We start from the raw sequence: 23,939 nt of genomic DNA, 5'->3' as shown, positions 1-23,939 counted from the left end.
AGGCTGGTCCGTTTCTGCGAAAGGGACGAAAATTAGGCTTATTTCTAGCCTTAAAAGACCTATCCTGAGGAAGGGCGTGGCCCTTACCCCCGGTGATGTCTGAAATAATCTCTTTCAAATCAGGACCAAACAGTGTTTTGCCCTTGAAAGGGATGTTAAGCAATTTTGTCTTGGAAGACACATCCGCTGACCAAGACTTTAGCCAAAGCGCTCTGCGCGCCACGATAGCAAACCCTGAAATTTTCGCCGCTAATCTAGCTAATTGCAAAGCGGCATCTAGAATAAAAGAGTTAGCCAATTTAAGTGCTTGAACTCTGTCCATAACCTCCTCATACGAAGATTCTTTATTGAGCGACTTTTCTAGTTCTTCGAACCAGAAACACGCTGCCGTAGTGACAGGAACAATGCATGAAATTGGTTGTAGAAGGTAACCTTGCTGAACAAACATCTTTTTAAGCAAACCCTCTAATTTTTTATCCATAGGATCTTTGAAAGCACAACTATCTTCTATGGGAATAGTAGTGCGTTTGTTTAGAGTAGAGACCGCCCCCTCGACCTTAGGGACTGTCTGCCATAAGTCCTTTCTGGGGTCGACTATAGGAAATAATTTCTTAAATATAGGGGGAGGAACAAAAGGTATGCCGGGCCTTTCCCATTCCTTATTTACTATGTCCGCCACCCGCTTGGGTATAGGAAAAACATCGGGGGGCACCGGAACCTCTAGGAACTTGTCCATCTTACATAATTTCTCTGGAATGACCAAATTGTCACAATCATCCAGAGTAGATAATACCTCCTTAAGCAGTGCGCGGAGATGTTCTAATTTAAATTTAAATGTGACAACATCAGGTTCAGCTTGTTGAGAAATTTTTCCTGAATCTGAAATTTCTCCCTCAGACAAAACCTCCCTCCTGGCCCCTTCAGATTGGTGTGAGGGTATGTCAGAAACGTTATCATCAGCGTCCTCTTGCTCTTCAATGTTTAAAACAGAGCAATCGCGCTTTCTCTGATAAGTAGGCATTTTAGATAAAATATTTGCAATAGAATTATCCATAACAGCCGTTAATTGTTGCATGGTAATAAGTATTGGCGCACTAGATGTACTAGGGGCCTCTTGTGTGGGCAAAACTGGTGTAGACACAGAAGGGGGTGATGCAGTACCATGCTTACTCCCCTCATCTGAAGAATCATCTTGGGCACTATTATTATCTGTGGCATCATTGTCCCTACTTTGTTTGGACACTATGTCACAATTATCACATATATTTAAATGGGGAGACACATTGTCTTTCATACATATAGAACATCGCTTATCTGATGGTTCAGACATGTTAAACAGGCTTAAACTTGTCAACAAAGCACAAAAAACGTTTTAAAATAAAACCGTTACTGTCACTTTAAATTTTAAACAGAACACACTTTATTACTGAATATGCGAAAAAGCATGAAGCAATTGTTCAAAGTCCACCAAAATTTCACCACAGTGTCTTAAAGCCTTAAAAGTATTGCACACCAAATTTGAAAGCTTTAACCCTTAAAATAACGGAACCGGAGCCGTTTTTACATTTAACCCCTATACAGTCCCAGGTATCTGCTTTGCTGAGACCCAACCAAGCCCAGAGGGGAATACGATACCAAATGACGCCTTCTATAAGCTTTTTCAGTGGTTCTTAGCTCCTCACACATGCATCTGCATGCCTTGCTTTCCAAAAATAACTGCGCATTAGTGGCGCGAAAATGAGGCTCTGCCTATGACTAGAGAAGGCCCCCATCTGAAAAAGGTGTCCATACAGTGCCTGCCGTTTTTTAACAACAATCCCCAAGATTATAATAACTCTAAAGAGTTATAATCTGCCAAATATGCTTAGCAAAGTAATCGTTTTAGCCCAGAAAAATGTCTACCAGTTTTTTAAGCCCTTATAAAGCCCTTTATTCTTTTACTTAATCTAAAAAAAATGGCTTACCGGTCCCCATAGGGAAAATGACAGCCTTCCAGCATTACAAAGTCTTGTTAGAAATGTGGCCAGTCATACCTCAGGCAGAAAAGTCTGCCAACTGCTTCCCCCAACTGAAGTTACTTCATCTCAACAGTCCTGTGTGGAAACAGCAATCGATTTTAGTAACGTTTGCTAAAATCATCTTCCTCTTACAAACAGAAATCTTCTTCTCTTTTCTGTTTCAGAGTAAATAGTACATACCAGCACTATTTTAAAATAACAAACACTTGATTGAAGAATAAAAACTACATTTAAACACCAAAAAACTCTTAGCCATCTCCGTGGAGATGTTGCCTGTGCAACGGCAAAGAGAATGACTGGGGTAGGCAGAGCCTAGGAGGGATCATGTGACCAGCTTTGCTGGGGTCTTTGCCATTTCCTGTTGGGGAAGAGAATATCCCACAAGTAAGGATGACGCCGTGGACCGGACACACCTATGTTGGAGAAAAGGATTAAGTTTAACACTTCAGATAGTCTATCAAGTCTGTCCTTATGTGCCATTGAAATCTGTTTCAGTCTTAGTAATTCCAGGGTCTGATTCATGTCAGTACATTGGTCACTTCTATTGTACTCATAAATAATCAACATATTTTTATATGTGATACAAGGCACCAAAAATGTACGTCTGTAACAGCTGCCATGCACAGAGCTTTTCATTCATGTAAGCTACATTTATTAAGTTGAGGTATGAGTATTAACCAGGTCATATATTTCTTATTGATTACAATTAAATGGTGTTCAGCCACCATACAGTGAGGATTCAGTGCAAGATTTACAAATATTCAAGGCTGATGATCAGTTAGTATCCTATTGAGATTAATAACTGCAGAAACAAAGTTATCAGATCCAATTAAGTCTTCAGCTATAATGTTAACTGCATCTCTCTGGGGTCCTGGATGCTGTTTCTGCACCCATTTGTTCAAGAGTGGAAGTTTAGGTATAGTTAGAGTTTTCATGGAACCAAATGGATGTTTCAGTATGTATGACCAGTTCTCTGTCAGGTTAAGGCCAGCCACGAAGAATCCAGCTGCCAAAAATATAAGACAAAACAGAAGAGTACCTTTAATTGGTGAAGAAGAGAGAATATTACGTAATACAGTTGTAGCAATTCCACATAATTTGCTTATTAGTACAAGAACTAGGAAAATAGATTTTTTACGTAATAAATCTAAACAGGAGGAGAGGTGCAACTTAAATCTTACAGTACAAAAGCAATTTTAGAAGTGGAACTTACAGGCTTATGCATTTTAGTCTATTTGATATCTCAGTTATAGCAAAAACAAACAAATCCCAAAATAAATATTGTATGTCATAAATCTAAATATTAAATCCAGAATTGACTCATTACCTGGACGTCCTCCTTCTTTATGCTTCTCAAGGTAGCGAATAAGGGAGTGTGTGCGAGTTGTATTAGCCCACCAGTAAGGTATAGTGGGCCATAGAAATTCATATTTCATTGCCAAGTCATCTTCATAGGAAATAATCACTTGATAACCCTGGTTCCACATGTTCCTCAGTGTAGGCTGCTCCTGAATACACAAATACCATTGTTAAATACCAAACCTCTTTGGTGGGAGCATGGCTTTGGCATTACACTTTTTTCCCTGTCAATGTTTCTAATTTATATATTAGAGATTCTTACAAAAGCAAGTTTTGAGTTTGCTGTAGTTTCTTTATTTACCTAAGAAGGTTAGCACTCATAAGCATTCTCCTGAGACTGCTCGTTGCCGGAGGGAGGGAGTGATACATCAAATCTCATGCCAGTGATGTATTGAGCGGAGCACACCAGAGTCATTTTGTTAAGAATCAAGCAACTGTAACAGCATTGGTCTGCCTCCATTTATAACACTTATATGAGTGAAAGTTCACAAACGGAAAATTAAAGTTTAAATTCACTTATAAGTTAAAGGGACAGTAAAATGAAACGTGCATGCTCCATCCAAATCATAGAATGAGAAACAACTTTTCAATATAGTTCTATTATCAACCCAGATTCAAAAGTTGCTAAATGATTTATTTAACAATCTCAATGTGCATAAATATGCACTTACAAGAAGGTAGACAACATAAGCACATCAGCAATATTTCCAGCTTAGCTGTGTCTATGTGGCCGTTCGATCCCTCTGTTAAAAAGCTCCTCCAATAAAAATAGCCAAACCAAGGCTAAAAGATTTGAATCCTCCAGTTTTTAAAACACCTCTGACTCTGGAAGGTTGTTTAAACTTGCATACTCTATCAGATTTAAAGTTTTATTTTGGCTTTATTGTCCCTTTAGAAAGGGACAGACTACACCAGAACTTGTGCGTGAGCACAGTGTTATCTATATGAAACACATGAACTAACACCCTCTAGTGGTGAAAAACTGTCAAAATGCCCTGAGCTAAGAGGCGGCCATCAAGGGCTTAGAAATTAGCATATGAACCTCCTAGATTTAGCTTTCAACTAAGAATACCAAGAGAACAAACCAAAATTGGTGATAGAAGTAAATTGTTTAAAATTACATGCCCTATCTGAATAATAAAAGTTTGTTTTGGACTAGACTGTCCCTTTAAGTTACCCCTGTGATTAGTACTGCTGACACGAAGTACAGCTTGTAGATTCTACTCCAAATGAAATGGTTAAAGGGAAAGTAAACACCTTGAGATTTTTATATAATGGGGCCCATTGATCAAGCTCCGGATGGAGCTTGAGGGCCTGTGTTTCTGGCGAGGCTGCAGTTATGAAGCTGCTCGATATCCCTGTCCGCACATTGACGAAAATCAACCCAATCGAGTACGATCGGGTTGATTGACACCTCCCTGCTAGCGGCCGCAAATCTGCAGGGGGCGGTGTTGCACCAGCAGCTCACAAGAGCTGCTGGTGCAATGCTGAATACGGAGAGCGTATTGCTCTCCGCATTCAGCGAGGTCTGGCGGACCTGATCCGCACTGTCGGATCAGGTCCGCCAGACCTTTGATAAATATCCCCCAATATGTTTAGTTATGCAGAATGGAACAACTTAGCAATGTGTCCTTTAGAAGAAGTAAAAGCAGAGGATTGGAAAAAAAAACCCCACAGAATTACAAGCTTGGGTTTTGAAATGTTCTGTTTATTAGTCACTAGTAATCATGATTTACCCACTTCTAACAAGCATGTCATTTTAATCCATTCCCTTTTGGGACTAAAAAGGGATGTCAACGTTTTTGTTTGCAATGACAAGACATTTCATTATTTTGTAACATGCCGGAAACCTGAAAACAGGTTTGAAAACCAGTGGTTTAGTGCAATATGCAATTTGGTAGAGGAGGCTCTGATTAGGCTGGGGACCATAGTTTTTTTAATGCTTGGTGCACTATCTTTTATGAAAAAAAAGTTAACTTTATTATAAGGATACCAGCTTTGTGCCTGGCATTAGCTCCTCCCCCTCTGTTTCTGGACTTCTCTCGTGTCATTCAATCATGAGCGCCACCAACTAGATTCTAAACTTATTTCCAGTGCCTACCCGTCCCAGGAAGGGGGTGAGTACCCAGACAGGAGCTGCAAGCGAGTACTTAAGGGCTCTTATTTTTGGGGGCCTTTAAGGCTTATTACTCTGGGAGATAGTGTAAAGGGCTCTCTACCAGGTTTTCTCTGTACTGCTCATATTAAAGTATGCAATGACACCTTATATAAAAATAACAATGGAACAAAATCTCTCTGACTCCTCTGTAGAAATATCAGTGGGGACAGTTACTGATATCCCACTAGCTACATACACACACACACACACACATGGGAGAACTCTGCTGATTTTACTTCTGGATTTAAAACTAGCATGTATCAAATTGTGACAGATTGTTTGGCGATAATCCCCAAACCAATTAAGCGTACATCTGGGGATTTATCTCAGTCTCATGCAAAATCCTTCCCCTCAACCCCAAATTCCTGCTCTTACAGAGCTCCGACTCTGAGGATGCAAATATTTCTAGTTCTGATGGGGAAGTGTCATCAGATGAAAAGGAGCTTTTTCCTGATCCTGAATATGACAATGCCTTTAGATTTAAGGTGGATCCTATCCGCAACTTATTGCGGAAGGTATTAAAGACTAGAAATTTGAGGAAAAACCTGCTGAAAAGAAGCAGGTCAACCAGTTAAATAGTTTTCAAAGCTCCGCTAAAAATTCCACAGGTGTTTCAGGTCCCTGACTATATTGCTAAGGAATGGAAAAAGCCAGGTGTACCTTTCGCCCCTTCCACAAGATTTAGGAAAATGTACCCCATTGCAGAACATGAAAGTGTGGGAAATAATCCCTAAGGTTGTTGGTGCTATTTCCACTCTCGCCAAGCGTATGACTATCCCTATGGAGCATAGCACTTTGCTTAGAGACCCAATGGCCCATTAATTAGAGTATTTTTTTTTTTAAGGAAGCTCTCTAAACAGGTATTTACTTAGTCCAGCAGTTTATCTCACCTGTGTGTCTGCAGCAGGAAGACTATGGTGTAACTCCCTAGCCAAAATGGTGTCAAACAATTCCTCTACCGAGGATTTACAAAAATTGCATTAAAGGGACAACACTAGAATTTTTGTTGTTTTAAAAGATAGATAATCCCTTAATTACCCATTCCCCAGTTTTACATAACCAACACAGTTATAATAATAATACACGTTTTACCTCTGCAATAACCTTTTATCAAAGCCTCTGCAGACTGCCCCCTTATTTCAGTTCTTTTGACAGACTTGCATTTTTTCCAGTCGGTGCTTACTCCTCAGTAAATTCACGTGCATGAGCTCAATGTTATCTATATGAAACACATGAACTAACGCCCTCTAGTGGTGAAAAATTGTCAAATGCAGAGGCGGCCTTCAAGGTCTAAGAAATTAGCATATGAACCTCCTAGGTTTAGCTTTCAACTTAGAATACCAAGAGAACAAAGCAAAATTGGTGATAAAAGTAAATTGGAAAGTTGTTTAAAATTACATGCCCTATTTGAATCATGAAAGTTTTTATTGGACTTGACTGTCCCGTTAAGGCTCTTAAAATGGCTCAAGCATTTATTTGTGATACTGTAACGGACATTATTAAGATCAATGTCAAAAATATATGTCTATGGTAGTGCTGGCAAGGAGATCCTTATGGTTAAAATCTTGTTCAGCAGACATGATATCTGAACCGAACAGAACCTTCCCCTGGAAGGAAAGATTTATCAGTCTATTCTCAGACTTGGACTCTATTATTAAGAAAGTCATGGGTGGGAAGGGAGCCTTTCTTCCTCAGGATAAAAAATCCAAAGAAAAAAAAGACAGACGAGGGAATCAGTTTTGTTCCTTTCTCTCCTCAGGAGATCAGAAGTCCTCCTCTTCTCAGAAACCTGAGCCCTCCAAGTCAGTCTGGTTCTTTGTGGTCAAAGAACAAGCGTTCCAAAACGTCCAACACCACAACTAAATCAGCATGAAGGTGCGGCCCCCAAACCGAATTCTGACCCGATTCGAAATATATCTCAGGGTTACAGAAAAAGGCTTTCAGTCCAGACCTTGAGGAAATTTTCATCTGCCTCATATTCCCAAACTTCAGTCAAAGGCAGCTGCCCTTCTACATTGTGTTCAGTAAGTAGAGGATATGTGGGTAATTATCCCAGTACCTTTATCTCAACAGGGTCAAAATGTTTTACTCCAATCTGTTAATTGTTCCAAAGAAGGAAGGAACTTACAGACCTTTCTTAGACCTAAAAACTTTAAACATGTTTGTCAGGGTTCCCATTTTCAAGATGGAAACCATTCGCACAATCTTGTTCTTAATTCAACAGGGTCAGTTTCTGACTACAATAGACCTCAAGGATGCATACCTGTACATTCCCATACACTGGGATCACTATTAGTTCCTGAGGTTTGCATATAGACACACACTACCAGTTTGTCTTCCTTCCATTTGGTCTGGGTACAGCTCCATGTGTCTTTACAAAAGTGCTTAGCGCTTAGTTAGCAGTGATCACAGTTTAGGGTATTTCAATTGCAAGCTTCTATTATTTCTCCAAGACCATGGTTGGAAGATCAATGTTCCCAAAAGCTCATTGTACCCTGCTACAAGGTTAACATTTTTAGGAGTCATAATAGATTCAGTTACCAATAAACATTCTGGAACTTAGAGTGATTCTTCAGGCCTGGACTCTGTTGAAGGAGGAAAAATGTATCAGTTTACAGTCTAAAAAGATCACAGCAGTAGCCAATATCAATCATCAAGGAGGTACCCACAGTCTACTGGCCATTCAGGAAGTCTCTCAGATTATGTCCTGGCCCGAGAGGAATCAGTGCTCCCTGTCAGCGATTCACATTCACATGGGAGGCGGATTACCTCAACAGTCAATCAGTTCATCCAGGAGAATGGTCTCTCCATCAGGGCGTATTCAATCTGTTGGTGATCAAATGGGGCCTACCAGACATAGATCTGATGGCTTCCCACTTAAATCACAAACTTCCAAAGTATTGTGCAAGATCAAGCAATCCAAGGACTCACATGGTAGATGCCTTGGTATGTCCACAGGAGTTCTATCTGGCATAACTATTTCCTCCGTTTGTTCTCCTTCCTAGAGTTATTGCTCGGTTCAAACAGATGTTGGTTTCAGTAATATTAATTTCTCCCGTCTGGCCCGCAGGACATGGTATGCAGATAGTACAGATGTCCTCAACGCGTCTATAGCATCTTCCTCTGAGACAAGACCTGTTATCACAAGGTCCTCTCTCCATCAGGATCTCTAAGTTTATCGGCATGGAGGTTGAATGCCTAGTTTCAAGACAGAGGATTTTTCAGATTCTGTGATAGACACTCTGATACAGGATAGGAAACATGTAACTCAAAAGGATTTACCACAAGATTTGGAAAGTATATATTGTGTGGTGCTCTTCTAAAATTTTCTCTTGGTCTTCCTTTTGGATCCGAGAATTCTTCATTTCTTACAAGATGGCCTTGACCATCTTTTCCTGTTCTTTTTCATAGAAAGTTGGGTAAACTTCCTGATGTTCAGACATTTTTTCAGGCGTTAGAATTAGGCCAGTTGTAAGACCTATTTCTCCTCCATGGAATTTGAACCTAGTTCTTTCAGTTCTCTTTTTGAACCAATGCATTCCATTGACAAAACTATTGTCTTGGAAGGTGCTTTTCTTGTTAGCTCTCTCTTTTGCTAGGAGTTTGAGTTGTTAGCATTATCTTGTGAGCCTCCATTTTTATTTTTCACACGGACAAGGCTGTACATTGTACTAAATATGATTCCTTCCTAAGTGTTGATAACATCAATCAATAAATTGTTGTTCCAAACTTTAGGCACAACACTACGCTTAGATCCAACTATATTCTTACTAAAAAAACTTCCTAGAATCAATTGCAAGCTGTGATTTGGGCTGTTGCTACTTATGATCAATTGTGCTAAAAGACTGATCCCTAGAAATTGGAAATCAACTAATATTCCCTCCACCTTAGAATGGAAACCTCTAGTGACGCACACAATGTTACTTGGAAAATATCATAGAAAAAGATAGAGGAGCGCTGTGTGCACGGATACAATTTAATATATATATAGTATCAAAACACAAAAATTATGCAACAATGTTAAAAGTGGAATATAGAAAATCAGGACGTCTCCTGTAAAAAAAATATAATCTAATTGATACAATACTTAATAAAAACAAGTTAATATATAGCAGCAGTGACTTGACAATATTGTGCTAATGTCCAGCATATGTAGAGGGCTATTCACATATGCTGCTGCTGTGTACAGACCAAAAGAAAAGCGCTATTAAGCGCATAGAGATGAAAGTGAATGTTCCGATAGATGTACTAGCACTTCAAATGAGGCAAATTGTAGGAAATCACCTTAATGCAAGAGGCTAAGCGCTGTATAGCGTATATATGAAAAAGTCAATTTCCCAATGTAATATATTTGTAACTTCAAATATCAGCCAATATTGGCAAAGTACCTTTATTTTCTTGTCGGATATACGTAATTGTCTTACTTATTAACAATACCTCTCCACGCTTCTATCGGCATCCAGCCGGACTGCTCGTGGCGTTTGTTTGCAGTGTGACTGTGGTCCCTCTCGACGGCTCCTTCCAAGTCCAGGAGGGCAATCCAAGGCGTCTGTATGCTGTGTATTACCTGACTCCTGTTCGCAGCATGTGTATCACATGACTTCTGTCAATCCAGATGAAGAATGTTAAAATTTTAGGGGTTTAACTGAGGTAGCAGGATACTCTCTTCAGCGCTCATTTCTATCACTTGTTTTACTTGGAAAATATTAAACAGGCACAGCAATGGGGTCCAACGTGGCCCCATCCTATGCCTGTTTGGTGATGGACGCCATCGAAGAGAGACGTGTATACAAATCCACTCCACTAAATATTGTCAGGGTTGGTTCCGCTACATAGATTTGTTCGTGTGGCGGGGGCCCCCTTAGACATTCATTGAATTTAGACATAGCATTGAAAATGCAGTCCCTTTTTTTAAATTTAGCAGTAAAATGGATACACAAGGGGTGGAATTTCTGGATACAATGGTCTCTAAGAAGGATGGTGGGTTGGTTACTGATCTTTTTGTGAAACCCACTGATAGGAACACCCTTTTACATAGGAGTAGCTTTCATCCACCACGGGTTTTCCAAAGTGTGCCTAAATCACAGTTGTTGAGAATAGAAAGAATAGTGTCAGATCCAGAAACCAGACAGGTCAGGTCCAATGACATGAAGGAGAAATTTGTCAGTAGGGGCTATAAAGTTCAGGAACTTGAAGAAATAGAGAACTCTCAAAAAAAAAAAAAAAAAAAATCACCCTGTCAGGAGAAATATACCTAGTCCCATGAGATTAAATTTTGTGAGCTCATACAATACCATGAATAAGAAAGTATTTAATATCATTAAAAAAACATTGGCATTTGTTAAAAGAGGCATGTCCAGAGATTAAGGAGTTCCAGGACGTTCCTAGAGCCTAATACCGAAGAGGCAACACAATAGGCAAACAGTTGGTTCGTGCCATGCCTGGCAAGTCAACCAGTAGTGCCCAACATCAATTTTTTGGGACCCCCAAGCAGGGCACATTCCCATGCTTGGGGTGTGCCCAATGCAATAACATAATCAAGGGGGGGGAGGGGATTTTCCACCCTTACACTGGGAAAAAATATATCAAAAGGTTTTTATACCTGCGATTCCACTTATGTTGTTTATGCGCTAAAATGCCCATGTGGGCTATTATATGTTGGCGAAACGACCCAAAAAAAAATAAGAGACTGCATTTGTCAAAATAAGTCGACTATTCGCAATGATAAAATGCTACATCTCCCAGTCCCAGCATATTTTGCAGAAATGGGCCATCAGGCCAATCAGTTGAGGTACATGATTGTTGATAGTGCCCCTAAAAAAACCTAGAGGGGGCAATAGAATTAGGAACCTCCTTAATAAAGAAGCCAAATGGATTTGGCTACTTAATACTATGTCCCCAAAGGGACTCGATAGAGAATTTGATCTCTTACCATTGATTTAATCATTATATGCCATAGATCCGTTTTGAAATGTATGTATTAGAATTGATGCAATCCATATTTAAAGCAAAAAAACATAATTTATGTAAGAACTTACCTGATAAATTAATTTCTTTCATATTAGCAAGAGTCCATGAGCTAGTGACGTATGGGATATACATTCCTACCAGGAGGGGCAAAGTTTCCCAAACCTTAAAATGCCTATAAATACACCCCTCACCACACCCACAAATCAGTTTAACGAATAGCCAAGAAGTGGGGTGATAAGAAAAAAGTGCAAAAGCATATAAAATAAGGAATTGGAATAATTGTGCTTTATACAAAAAAATCATAACCACCACAAAAAGGGTGGGCCTCGTGGACTCTTGCTAATATGAAAGAAATGAATTTATCAGGTAAGTTCTTACATAAATTATGTTTTCTTTCATGTAATTAGCAAGAGTCCATGAGCTAGTGACGTATGGGATAATGACTACCCAAGATGTGGATCTTTCCACGCAAGAGTCACTAGAGAGGGAGGGATAAAATAAAGACAGCCAATTCCTGCTGAAAATAATCCACACCCAAAATAAAGTTTAATGAAAACATAAGCAGAAGATTCAAACTGAAACCGCTGCCTGAAGTACTTTTCTACCAAAAACTGCTTCAGAAGAAGAAAACACATCAAAATGGTAGAATTTAGTAAAAGTATGCAAAGAGGACCAAGTTGCTGCTTTGCAAAACTGATCAACCGAAGCTTCATTCCTAAACGCCCAGGAAGTAGAAACTGACCTAGTAGAATGAGCTGTAATCCTTTGAGGCGGAGTTTTACCCGACTCAACATAGGCATGATGAATTAAAGATTTCAACCAAGATGCCAAAGAAATGGCAGAAGCTTTCTGGCTTTTTCTAGAACCAGAAAAGATGAAAAATAGACTAGAAGTCTTTCGGAAAGACTTAGTAGCTTCAACATAATAATACAAAGCTCTAACAACATCCAAAGAATGTAATGATTTCTCCTTAGAATTCTTAGGATTAGGACATAATGAGGGAACCACAATTTCTCTACTAATGTTGTTGGAATTCACAACCTTAGGTAAAAATTCAAAAGAAGTTCGCAACACCGCCTTATCCTGATGAAAAATCAGAAAAGGAGACTCACAAGAAAGAGCAGATAATTCAGAGACTCTTCTGGCAGAAGAGATCGCCAAAAGGAACAAAACTTTCCAAGAAAGTAATTTAATGTCCAATGAATGCATGGGTTCAAAAGGAGGAGCTTGAAGAGCCCCCAGAACCAAATTCAAACTCCAAGGAGGAGAAATTGACTTAATGACAGGTTTTATACGAACCAAAGCTTGTACAAAACAATGAATATCAGGAAGATTAGCAATCTTTCTGTGAAAAAGAACAGAAAGAGCAGAGATTTGTCCTTTCAAAGAACTTGCGGATAAACCTTTATCTAAACCATCCTAAAAGAATGCCAAGAAAAATTATGAGAAAGACACCAAGAAATATAAGTCTTCCAGACTCTATAATATATCTCTCTAGATACAGATTTACGAGCCTGTAACATAGTATTAATCACAGAGTCAGAGAAACCTCTTTGACCAAGAATCAAGCATTCAATCTCCATACCTTTAAATTTAAGGATTTGAGATCCTGATGGAAAAAAGGACCTTGCGACAGAAGGTCTGGTCTTAGCGGAAGAGTCCACGGATGGCAAGAGGCCATCCGGACAAGATCCGCATACCAAAAACTGTGAGGCCATGCCGGAGCTACCAGCAGAACAAACGAGCATTCCTTCAGAATCTTGGAGATTACTCTTGGAAGAAGAACTAGAGGCGGAAAGATATAGGCAGGATGATACTTCCAAGGAAGTGATAATGCATCCACTGCTTCCGCCTGAGGATCCCGGGATCTGGACAGATACCTGGGAAGTTTCTTGTTTAGATGAGACGCCATCAGATCTATTTCTGGAAGCTCTCACATTTGAACAATCTGAAGAAATACCTCTGGGTGAAGAGACCATTCGCCCGGATGCAACGTTTGGCGACTGAGATAATCCGCTTCCCAATTGTCTATACCTGGGATATGAACCGCAGAGATTAGACAGGAGCTGGATTCCGCCCAAACCAGAATTCGAGATGATACTTTCATAGCCAGAGGACTGTGAGTCCCTCCTTGATGATTGATGTATGCCACAGTTGTGACATTGTCTGTCTGAAAACAAATGAACGATTCTCTCTTCAGAAGAGGCCAAGACTGAAGAGCTCTGAAAATTGCACGGAGTTCCAAAATATTGATCGGTAATCTCACCTCCTGAGATTCCCAAACTCCTTGTGCCGTCAGAGATCCCCACACAGCTCCCCAACCTGTAAGACTTGCATCTGTTGAAATTACAGTCCAGGTCGGAAGAACAAAAGAAGCCCCCTGAATTAAACGATGGTGATCTGTCCACCACGTTAGAGAGTGTCGTACAATCGGTTTTAAAGATATTAATTGAGATATCTTTGTGTAATCCCTGCACCATTGATTCAGCATACAGAGCTGAAGAGGTCGCATGTGAAAATGAACAAAGGAGATCGCGTCCGATGCAGCAGTCATAAGACCTAAAATTTCCATGCATAAGGCTACCAAAGGGAATGATTGAGACTGAAGGTTTTGACAAGCTGATATAAATGTTAGACTTCTCTTGTCTGACAAAGACAGAGTCATAGACACTGAATCTACCTGGAAACCTAAAAAGGTTACCCTTGTCTGAGGAATCAATGAACTTTTTGGTAAATTGATCCTCCAACCATGATCTTGAAGAAACAACACAAATCGATTCGTATGAGATTCTGTTAAATGTGAAGACTGAGCAAGTACCAAGATATCGTCCAAATAAGGAAATACCAATACCCTGTTCTCTGAATACAGACAGAAGGGCACCGAGAACCTTTGTAAAAATTCTTGGAGCTGATGCTAAGCCAAATGGTAGAGCCACAAAACTGGTAATGCTTGTCTAAAAAAGAGAATCTCAGAAACTAAAAGTGATCTGGATGAATCGGAATATGCAGATATGCATCCTGTAAATCTATTGTAGACATATAATGCCCTTGCTGAACAAAAGGCAGGATAGTCCTTACAGCTACCATCTTGAATGTTGGTATCCTTACATAACGATTCAATATAGATAGATCCGGAACTGGTCTGAAGGAATTGACCTTCTTTGGTACAATGAAGAGATAGAATAAAACCCCAGCCCCTGTTCCAGAACTGGAACTGGCATAATTACTCCAGCCAACTCTAGATCTGAAACACATTTCAGAAATGCTTGAGCCTTTGCTGGGTTTACTGGGACACGGGAAAGAAAAAAATCTCTTTGCAGGAGGCCTTAACTTGAAGCCAATTCTGTACCCTTCTGAAACAATGTTCTGAAACCAGAGATTGGAGATTGTGAACGGAATTGATCCAAATTTCTTTGAAAAGAACGTAAACTGCCCCATACCAGCTGAACTGGAATGAGGGCCGCACCTTCATGGGGACTTAGGAGCTGGCTTTGGGTTTCTATAAGGCTTGGATATATTCCAAAGTGAAGAAGGTTTCCAAACTGATACCGCACCTGAGGATGAAGGATCAGGCTTTTGTTCCTTGTTGATGAAAGGAACGAAAACAATTATTAGACCTAAATTTACCTCAGATTTTTTATCCTGTGGTAAAAAAGTTCCCTTCCTTCCAGTAACAGTTGAGATAAAAGAATCCAACTGAGAACCGAATAATTTATTAGCCTGGAAAGAAAGGGATAGCAAAGTTGATTTAGAAGACATATCAGCATTCCAAGTTTAAAGCCATAAAGCTCTTCTAGCTAAAATAGTTAGAGACATATACCTGACATCAATTCTAATGATATCAAAGATGGCATCACAAATAAAATAATTAGCATGTTATAGAATAATAATGCTATGAGAATTATGATCTGTTACTTGTTGCGCTAAAGCTTCTAACCAAAAAGTTGAAGCTGCAGCAACATCCGCTAAAAATATAGCAGGAGTAGAGACAGCCCCATTAACCTTAGGGATTTTGTCCCAAACTCTAATCTGTCAGATGGCACAGGATATAATTGCTTAAAACGTTTTAAAAGGAGTAAATGAATTACCCAAATTATTCCATTCCCTGGAAATTACTTCAGAAATAGCATCAGGGACAGGAAACACTTCTGGAATAACTACAGGAGATTTAAAAACCTTATTTAAACGTTTAGTTTTAGTATCAAGAGGACCAGAATCCTCTATTTCTAATGCAATTAATACTTCTTTAAATAAAGAACGAATAAATTCCATCTTGAACAAATACAAAGATTTATCAGCATCAACCTCTGAGACAGAAACCTCTGAACCAGAGTAACCATTATCAGTATCAGAATGATGATGTTCATTTAAAAATTCATCTGAAAAAAGAGAAGTTTTAAAAGACTTTTATGTATACTAGAAGGAGAAATAACAGACATAGCCTTCTTAATGGATTTAGAAACAAAATCTCTTATGTTATCAGGAACACTCTGAGTATTAGATGTTGACGGAACAGCAACAGGTAATGTAACAGTACTAAAGGAAATTTTATCTGCATTAACAAGTTTGTCATAACATTTAATACAAACAACAGCTGAAGGAACAGATACCAAAAGTGATACACTTAGCTTTGGTAGCTCCAGCACCGGGCAGCGATTTTCCTGAAGTATCTTCTGACTCAGTTGCAACGTGGAACATCTTGCGATATGTAATAGAAAAAACAACATATAAAGCAAAATTGATCAAATTCCTTAAATGACAGTTTCAGGAATGGGAAAAAAATGCCAGTGAACAAGCTTCTAGCAACCAGAAGCAATAAATAATGAGACTTAAATAATGTGGAGACAAAAGTGACGCCCATATTTTTTTTTTTTTTTTTTAGCGCCAAATAAGACGCCCACATTATTTGGCGCCTAAATGCTTTTGGCGCCAAAAATGACGCCACATCCGGAACGCTGACACTTTTGACGCAAAAGAACGTAAAAAATGACGCAACTTCCGGCGACACGTATGACGCCTGAAACAGAAAAAAATTTTGCGCCAAAAAAGTCAGCGCCAAAAATGACGCAATAAAATGAAGCATTTTCAGCCCCCGCGAGCCTAACAGCCCACAGGGAAAAAGTCAAATTTTTTAAGGTAAGAAAAAATAATTGATTCAAATGCATTATCCCAAATATGAAACTGACTGTCTGAAAATAAGGAATGTTGAACATCCTGAGTCAAGGCAAATAAATGTTTGAATACATATATTTAGAACTTTATATAAAAAGTGCCCAACCATAGCTTAGAGTGTCACAGAAAATAAGACTTACTTACCCCAGGACACTCATCTACATGTTTGTAGAAAGCCAAACCAGTACTGAAACGAAAATCAGCAGAGGTAATGGTGTATATATATATATATATATATATATATATATATATATATATATATATATATATATATATATATATATATGTATATCGTCGATCTGAAAAGGGAGGTAAGAGATGAATCTCTACGACCGATAACAGAGAACCTATGAAATAGACCCCGTAGAAGGAGATCATTGCATTCAAATAGGCAATACTCTCCTCAAATCCCTCTGACATTCGCTGCACGCTGAGAGGAAAACCGGGCTCCAACCTGCTGCGGAGCGCATATCAACGTAGAATCTAGCACAAACTTACTTCACCACCTCCATAGGAGGCAAAGTTTGTAAAACTGATTTGTGGGTGTGGTGAGGGGTGTATTTATAGGCATTTTAAGGTTTGGGAAACTTTGCCCCTCCTGGTAGGAATGTATATCCCATACGTCACTAGCTCATGGACTCTTGCTAATTACATGAAAGAAATAGTGTATGGTTGGCAATTTGCTGCACTTGTTTTTAATCAGGTCTCCAATTGAGTTAATGGGAGGTAAGGGGTTAAAGTTTGTGTTGTGCCTACAGCATTTTTGTATTAAATCACATGATGCGTGAGGATGTCAAACCTGTAAACCACTCCCATATTTTCGGATTGGTCACCTGTATTACTATAGGCCTATAAAAGGCTTGTCAGATGTATTAGTGATTAGCTTGAGAAAGGGGCAGGTGCCCAGAAACGTTGCTCATTAATAAAAGGCATAGCCTTTAAACCCGTGTGCCACCTTATTCTTCATAATATGTCAATACTAAACGCATGGATGACTACTTAGCCATGAAGTTTCTTTGGGAAGAATATTGTAATTTATATAATTAAGTTGTCTCTCACTATACTAAAGATTTCATCGCAATATATAATATTGTATGTGAATATATAATTGATCTTATTTACTAAAGCTGTTTGTGCATATGCTGTAACAAATTACCTATAACCTGTTTATCTGATACACTGTACCAACTGTATAAGTTGTTGTTGTTCTTCCTTCTTTGTCCAGACCCTACTAACTCTAAGGAAAGATTTTTACATAATCTGGACATAGTCAGAGAAGTTCTATCTCCAAGCTACTAAAGAGCTCATAAAAGAAAACTAGTTTTTTGTGCATTACTCTGGGAATCGTAAAGGGCAAAAAGCTACTAAGGTAGTTTTGGCATCTTGACTTAAACAAGTGATTCACAAGGCTTACTTGGTGGTGGGTAAGTAAGCTTACTAAACATAATACAGCTCACTCAACAATAGCAGTGGCAACATTGTGGGTCTTTAAAGAATGATGCATCTTTGGAGCAAATTTGCAAATTTGTCACATGGTCTTCTTAACATACTTTTCCCCAAATTTTAATCGGATTGATGCCTTTGCTTCATCACAAGCAGTTTTTGGCAGGAATGTCTTTCGGGCCGCGGTGTCTGCTAAATAGGAGCTGTCAGAGAAATTATTTTCTCACCCTCGCCATAACATAGACCATCGGCTTGGGTATTAATCCCATATTTTATGGAGGACTGTGGACCATCATCATTTTACTAAAGAGAAACAAAATTTATGCTTATCTGATAAATTATTTTCTTTGGGAATGATGATGGTCCACAGACCCTGCCCGCTTCATATTGGGAGACAGTTCAAATGATACCTCTATAGACCCTGCCTTGCCTTTCCAACTCCCCCCCCCCCATTCTCTACTCTGATATACGTGAAACTAACAGAGGGATGAGAGGGTTTTAAAGCTCTTGTATGGGTCTTGACCTCCTCCTAGTGGTGGGAAAAATATCACATATGTTATGGAGGACTGTGGACCATCATTCCGAAAGAAAATAATTAAGTAAGCATACAATTTGTTATGTTGTTGTAGAACATATTAAACAAACATTTTGACTTTAATGTCCCTTTAAGAATAGTCTATTTCATGATTCAGAACATGCAATTTTAAACAAGTTTCCGACTTCTATTATTAAAATGTGCTTAAAGAAACATTAAACCCATTTTTTTTCTTCTAGAATTCAGATAGAGAATACAATTTTAAACAAAATTCCAATTTACTTCTATTATCTAATTTGCTTCATTCTTTAGATATCATTTGCTTAAGAAATAGCAATGCACATGGGTGAGCCAATCACACGAGGCATCTGTATGCAGCCACCAATCAGCAGCTTCTGAGCCTATCTATATATGCTTTTCAGCAAAGAATATCAAGAGAATTATGCAAATTAGATAATAGAAGTAAATTAGAAAGTTGTTTAAAATAGGCCTTCTCTTTCTAAATTGTGAAAGAAAAAAATTGGGTTTAATGTCCCTTTAAGTCTCTTGATATCCTTTATTGAAAGAGTAGCAGTGCACTACTAGGGGCTAGCCGAACACATCAAGGTTATATGTGAAGCCACCAATCAGCAGTTAGCTCCTAGTAGTGCATTGCTGCTCCTGAGCCTACCTAGGCATGTTTTTCAACAAAGGATACAAAGAGAACAAATCAGGTTTGATGACAGAAGTACATTGGAAAAATGTGGGGTTTCATGTCCCTTTAACATTTTAAAAACAAAATTAATATTTCACTGCAGTTATTTTTTCAATAGCCAAATTCCACCCACCATGTGCCTTATTTGGAGGAGCCATTCTGGGTTTAATACACAAAGAACAAGACTAGCCACTGTCATAATGTTAGTATAAAGTACATTGGTTTGCAGATATCGGGTAAAGTCACTTAGGGAGAGATACGAAGCAGGGTTATAACCTTGAGAAGTCAGCAGGTGCATCTCAAGTTGTGAGAATTAAAAATTGCTCATTTCTCAGAGCTAAAATTACATAAAAAGATGGCAAAATAAATAATGAAAAATACATTACAAAAGTTGTTTCATTACACATAACTAAATATTTTATATAAAAAACATAATTTATGTAAGAACTTACCTGATAAATTCATTTCTTTCATATTAGCAAGAGTCCATGAGCTAGTGACGTATGGGATATACATTCCTACCAGGAGGGGCAAAGTTTCCCAAACCTCAAAATACACCCCTCACCACACCCACAATTCAGTTTAACGAATAGCCAAGAAGTGGGGTGATAAGAAAAAAAGTGCGAAAGCATATAAAATAAGGAATTGGAATAATTGTGCTTTATACAAAAAAATCATAACCACCACAAAAAAGGGCGGGCCTCATGGACTCTTGCTAATATGAAAGAAATGAATTTATCAGGAAAGTTCTTACATAAATTATGTTTTCTTTCATGTAATTAGCAAGAGTCCATGAGCTAGTGACGTATGGGATAATGATTACCCAAGATGTGGATCTTTCCACGCAAGAGTCACTAGAGAGGGAGGGATAAAATAAAGACAGCCAATTCCTGCTGAAAATAATCCACACCCAAAATAAAGTTTAATGAAAAACATAAACAGAAGATTCAAACTGAAACCGCTGCCTGAAGTACTTTTCTACCAAAAACTGCTTCAGAAGAAGAAAATACATCAAAATGGTAGAATTTAGTAAAAGTATGCAAAGAGGACCAAGTTGCTGCTTTGCAAATCTGATCAATCGAAGCTTCATTCCTAAACGCCCAGGAAGTAGAAACTGACCTAGTAGAATGAGCTGTAATCCTTTGAGGCGGAGTTTTACCCGACTCAACATAGGCATGATGAATTAAAGATTTCAACCAAGATGCCAAAGAAATGGCAGAAGCTTTCTGGCCTTTTCTAGAACCGGAAAAGATAACAAATAGACTAGAAGTCTTTCGGAAAGACTTAGTAGCTTCAACATAATATTTCAAAGCTCTAACAACATCCAAAGAATGCAACGATTTCTCCTTAGAATTCTTAGGATTAGGACATAATGAAGGAACCACAATTTCTCTACTAATGTTGTTGGAATTCACAACTTTAGGTAAAAATTCAAAAGAAGTTTGCAACACCGCCTTATCCTGATGAAAAATCAGAAAAGGAGACTCACAAGAAAGAGCAGATAATTCAGAGACTCTTCTGGCAGAAGAGATCGCCAAAAGGAACAAAACTTTCCAAGAAAGTAATTTAATGTCCAATGAATGCATAGGTTCAAACGGAGGAGCTTGAAGAGCCCCCAGAACCAAATTCAAACTCCAAGGAGGAGAAATTGACTTAATGACAGGTTTTATACGAACCAAAGCTTGTACAAAACAATGAATATCAGGAAGATTAGCAATCTTTCTGTGAAAAAGAACAGAAAGAGCAGAGATTTGTCCTTTCAAAGAACTTGCGGATAAACCTTTATCTAAACCATCCTGAAGAAACTGTAAAATTCTCGGAATTCTAAAAGAATGCCAAGAAAAATGATGAGAAAGACACCAAGAAATATAAGTCTTCCAGACTCTATAATATATCTCTCTGGATACAGATTTACGAGCCTGTAACATAGTATTAATCACAGAGTCAGAGAAACCTCTTTGACTAAGAATCAAGCGTTCAATCTCCATACCTTTAAATTTAAGGATTTGAGATCCTGATGGAAAAAAGGACCTTGCGACAGAAGGTCTGGTCTTAGCGGAAGAGTCCACGGATGGCAAGAGGCCATCCGGACAAGATCCGCATACCAAAACCTGTGAGGCCATGCCGGAGCTACCAGCAGAACAAACGAGCATTCCTTCAGAATCTTGGAGATTACTCTTGGAAGAAAAACTAGAGGCGGAAAGATATAGGCAGGATGATACTTCCAAGGAAGTGATAATGCATCCACTGCTTCCGCCTGAGGATCCCGGGATCTGGACAGATACCTGGGAAGTTTCTTGTTTAGATGAGACGCCATCAGATCTATTTCTGGAAGCTCCCACATTTGAACAATCTGAAGAAATACCTCTGGGTGAAGAGACCATTTGCCCGGATGCAACGTTTGGCGACTGAGATAATCCGCTTCCCAATTGTCTATACCTGGGATATAAACCGCAGAGATTATACAGGAGCTGGATTACGCCCAAACCAAAATTCGAGATACTTCTTTCATAGCCAGAGGACTGTGAGTCCCTCCTTGATGATTGATGTATGCCACAGTTGTGACATTGTCTGTCTGAAAACAAATGAACGATTCTCTCTTCAGAAGAGGCCAAGACTGAAGAGCTCTGAAAATTGCACGGAGTTCCAAAATATTGATCGGTAATCTCACCTCCTGAGATTCCCAAACTCCTTGTGCCGTCAGAGATCCCCACACAGCTCCCCAACCTGTGAGACTTGCATCTGTTGAAATTACAGTCCAGGTCGGAAGCACAAAAGAAGCCCCCTGAATTAAACGATGGTGATCTGTCCACCACGTTAGAGAGTGTCGTACAATCGGTTTTAAAGATATTGAGATATCTTTGTGTAATCCTTGCACCATTGATTCAACATACAGAGCTGAAGAGGTCGCATGTGAAAACGAGCAAAGGGGATCGCGTCCGATGCAGCAGTCATAAGACCTAGAATTTCCATGCATAAGGCTACCGAAGGGAATGATTGTGACTGAAGGTTTTGACAAGCTGAAATCAATTTTAGACGTCTCTTGTCTGTTAAAGACAGAGTCATGGACACTGAATCTATCTGGAAACCCAGAAAGGTTACCCTTGTCTGAGGAATCAATGAACTTTTTGGTGAATTGATCCTCCAACCATGATCTTGAAGAAACAACACAAGTCGATTCGTATGAGATTCTGCTAAATGTAAAGACTGAGCAAATACCAAGATATCGTCCAAATAAGGAAATACCACAATACCCTGTTCTCTGATTACAGACAGAAGGGCACCGAGAACCTTTGTAAAAATTCTTGGAGCTGTAGCTAGGCCAAACGGCAGAGCCACAAACTGGTAATGCTTGTCCAGAAAAGAGAATCTCAGGAACTGATAATGATCTGGATGAATCGGAATATGCAGATATGCATCCTGTAAATCTATTGTGGACATATAATGCCCTTGCTGAACAAAAGGCAAGATAGTCCTTACAGTTACCATTTTGAACGTTGGTATCCTTACATAACGATTCAATATTTTTAGATCCAGAACTGGTCTGAAGGAATTCTCCTTCTTTGGTACAATGAAGAGATTTGAATAAAACCCCATCCCCTGTTCCAGAACTGGAACTAGCATAATTACTCCAGCCAACTCTAGATCTGAAACACAATTCAGAAATGCTTGAGCTTTCACTGGATTTACTGGGACACGGGAAAGAAAAAATATCTTTGCAGGAGGTCTCATCTTGAAACCAATTCTGTACCCTTCTGGAACAATGTTCTGAATCCAAAGATTGTGAACAGAATTGATCCAAATTTCTTTGAAAAAACGTAACCTGCCCCCTACCAGCTGAGCTGGAATGAGGGCCGCACCTTCATGTGGACTTAGAAGCTGGCTTTGCCTTTCTAGAAGGCTTGGATTTATTCCAGACTGGAGATGGTTTCCAAACTGAAACTGCTCCTGAGGATGAAGGATCAGGCTTTTGTTCTTTGTTGAAACGAAAGGAACGAAAACGATTATTAGCCCTGTTTTTACCCTTAGATTTTTTATCCTGTGGTAAAAAAGTTCCTTTCCCACCAGTAACAGTTGAGATAATAGAATCCAACTGAGAACCAAATAATTTGTTACCCTGGAAAGAAATGGAAAGTAGAGTTGATTTAGAAGCCATATCAGCATTCCAAGTTTTAAGCCATAAAGCTCTTCTAGCTAAAATAGCTAGAGACATAAACCTGACATCAACTCTGATAATATCAAAAATGGCATCACAGATAAAATTATTAGCATGTTGAAGAAGAATAATAATATTATGAGAATCATGATCTGTTACTTGTTGCGCTAAAGTTTCCAACCAAAAAGTTGAAGCTGCAGCAACATCAGCCAATGATATAGCAGGTCTAAGAAGATTACCTGAACACAGATAAGCTTTTCTTAGAAAGGATTCAATTTTCCTATCTAAAGGATCCTTAAACGAAGTACCATCTGACGTAGGAATAGTAGTACGTTTAGCAAGGGTAGAAATAGCCCCATCAACTCTAGGGATTTTGTCCCAAAATTCTAATCTGTCAGACGGCACAGGATATAATTGCTTAAAACGTTTAGAAG

The 23,939-nt window shown here is 38.9% G+C and overlaps 1 protein-coding gene across 2 annotated transcripts in view; it reads right to left on the bottom strand.

Moving 5' to 3' along the window:
* Positions 1–2,647: 2,647 nt before the first annotated feature.
* Positions 2,648–23,939, bottom strand: part of PLCXD1 (phosphatidylinositol specific phospholipase C X domain containing 1) — a 94,189-nt gene continuing 72,897 nt past the window's right edge. For both annotated transcript variants that reach the window (XM_053707744.1, XM_053707745.1), the window contains exons 6-7: positions 3,346–3,526; positions 2,648–3,024 (exon numbers count right to left, since the gene is read on the bottom strand). In XM_053707744.1, coding sequence (XP_053563719.1) covers positions 2,780–3,024; positions 3,346–3,526 — 426 coding nt within the window. In that variant the 3' untranslated portion in view covers positions 2,648–2,779. The remainder of the gene's footprint in view (positions 3,025–3,345; positions 3,527–23,939) is intronic.

Source organism: Bombina bombina, chromosome 3 (genome assembly GCF_027579735.1).
Source record: "Bombina bombina isolate aBomBom1 chromosome 3, aBomBom1.pri, whole genome shotgun sequence".
NCBI classification, from domain to species: Eukaryota; Metazoa; Chordata; class Amphibia; order Anura; family Bombinatoridae; genus Bombina; species Bombina bombina.
Note: the sequence above shows the minus strand (reverse complement) of the source record. Positions and strands in the feature narration are given on the sequence as shown.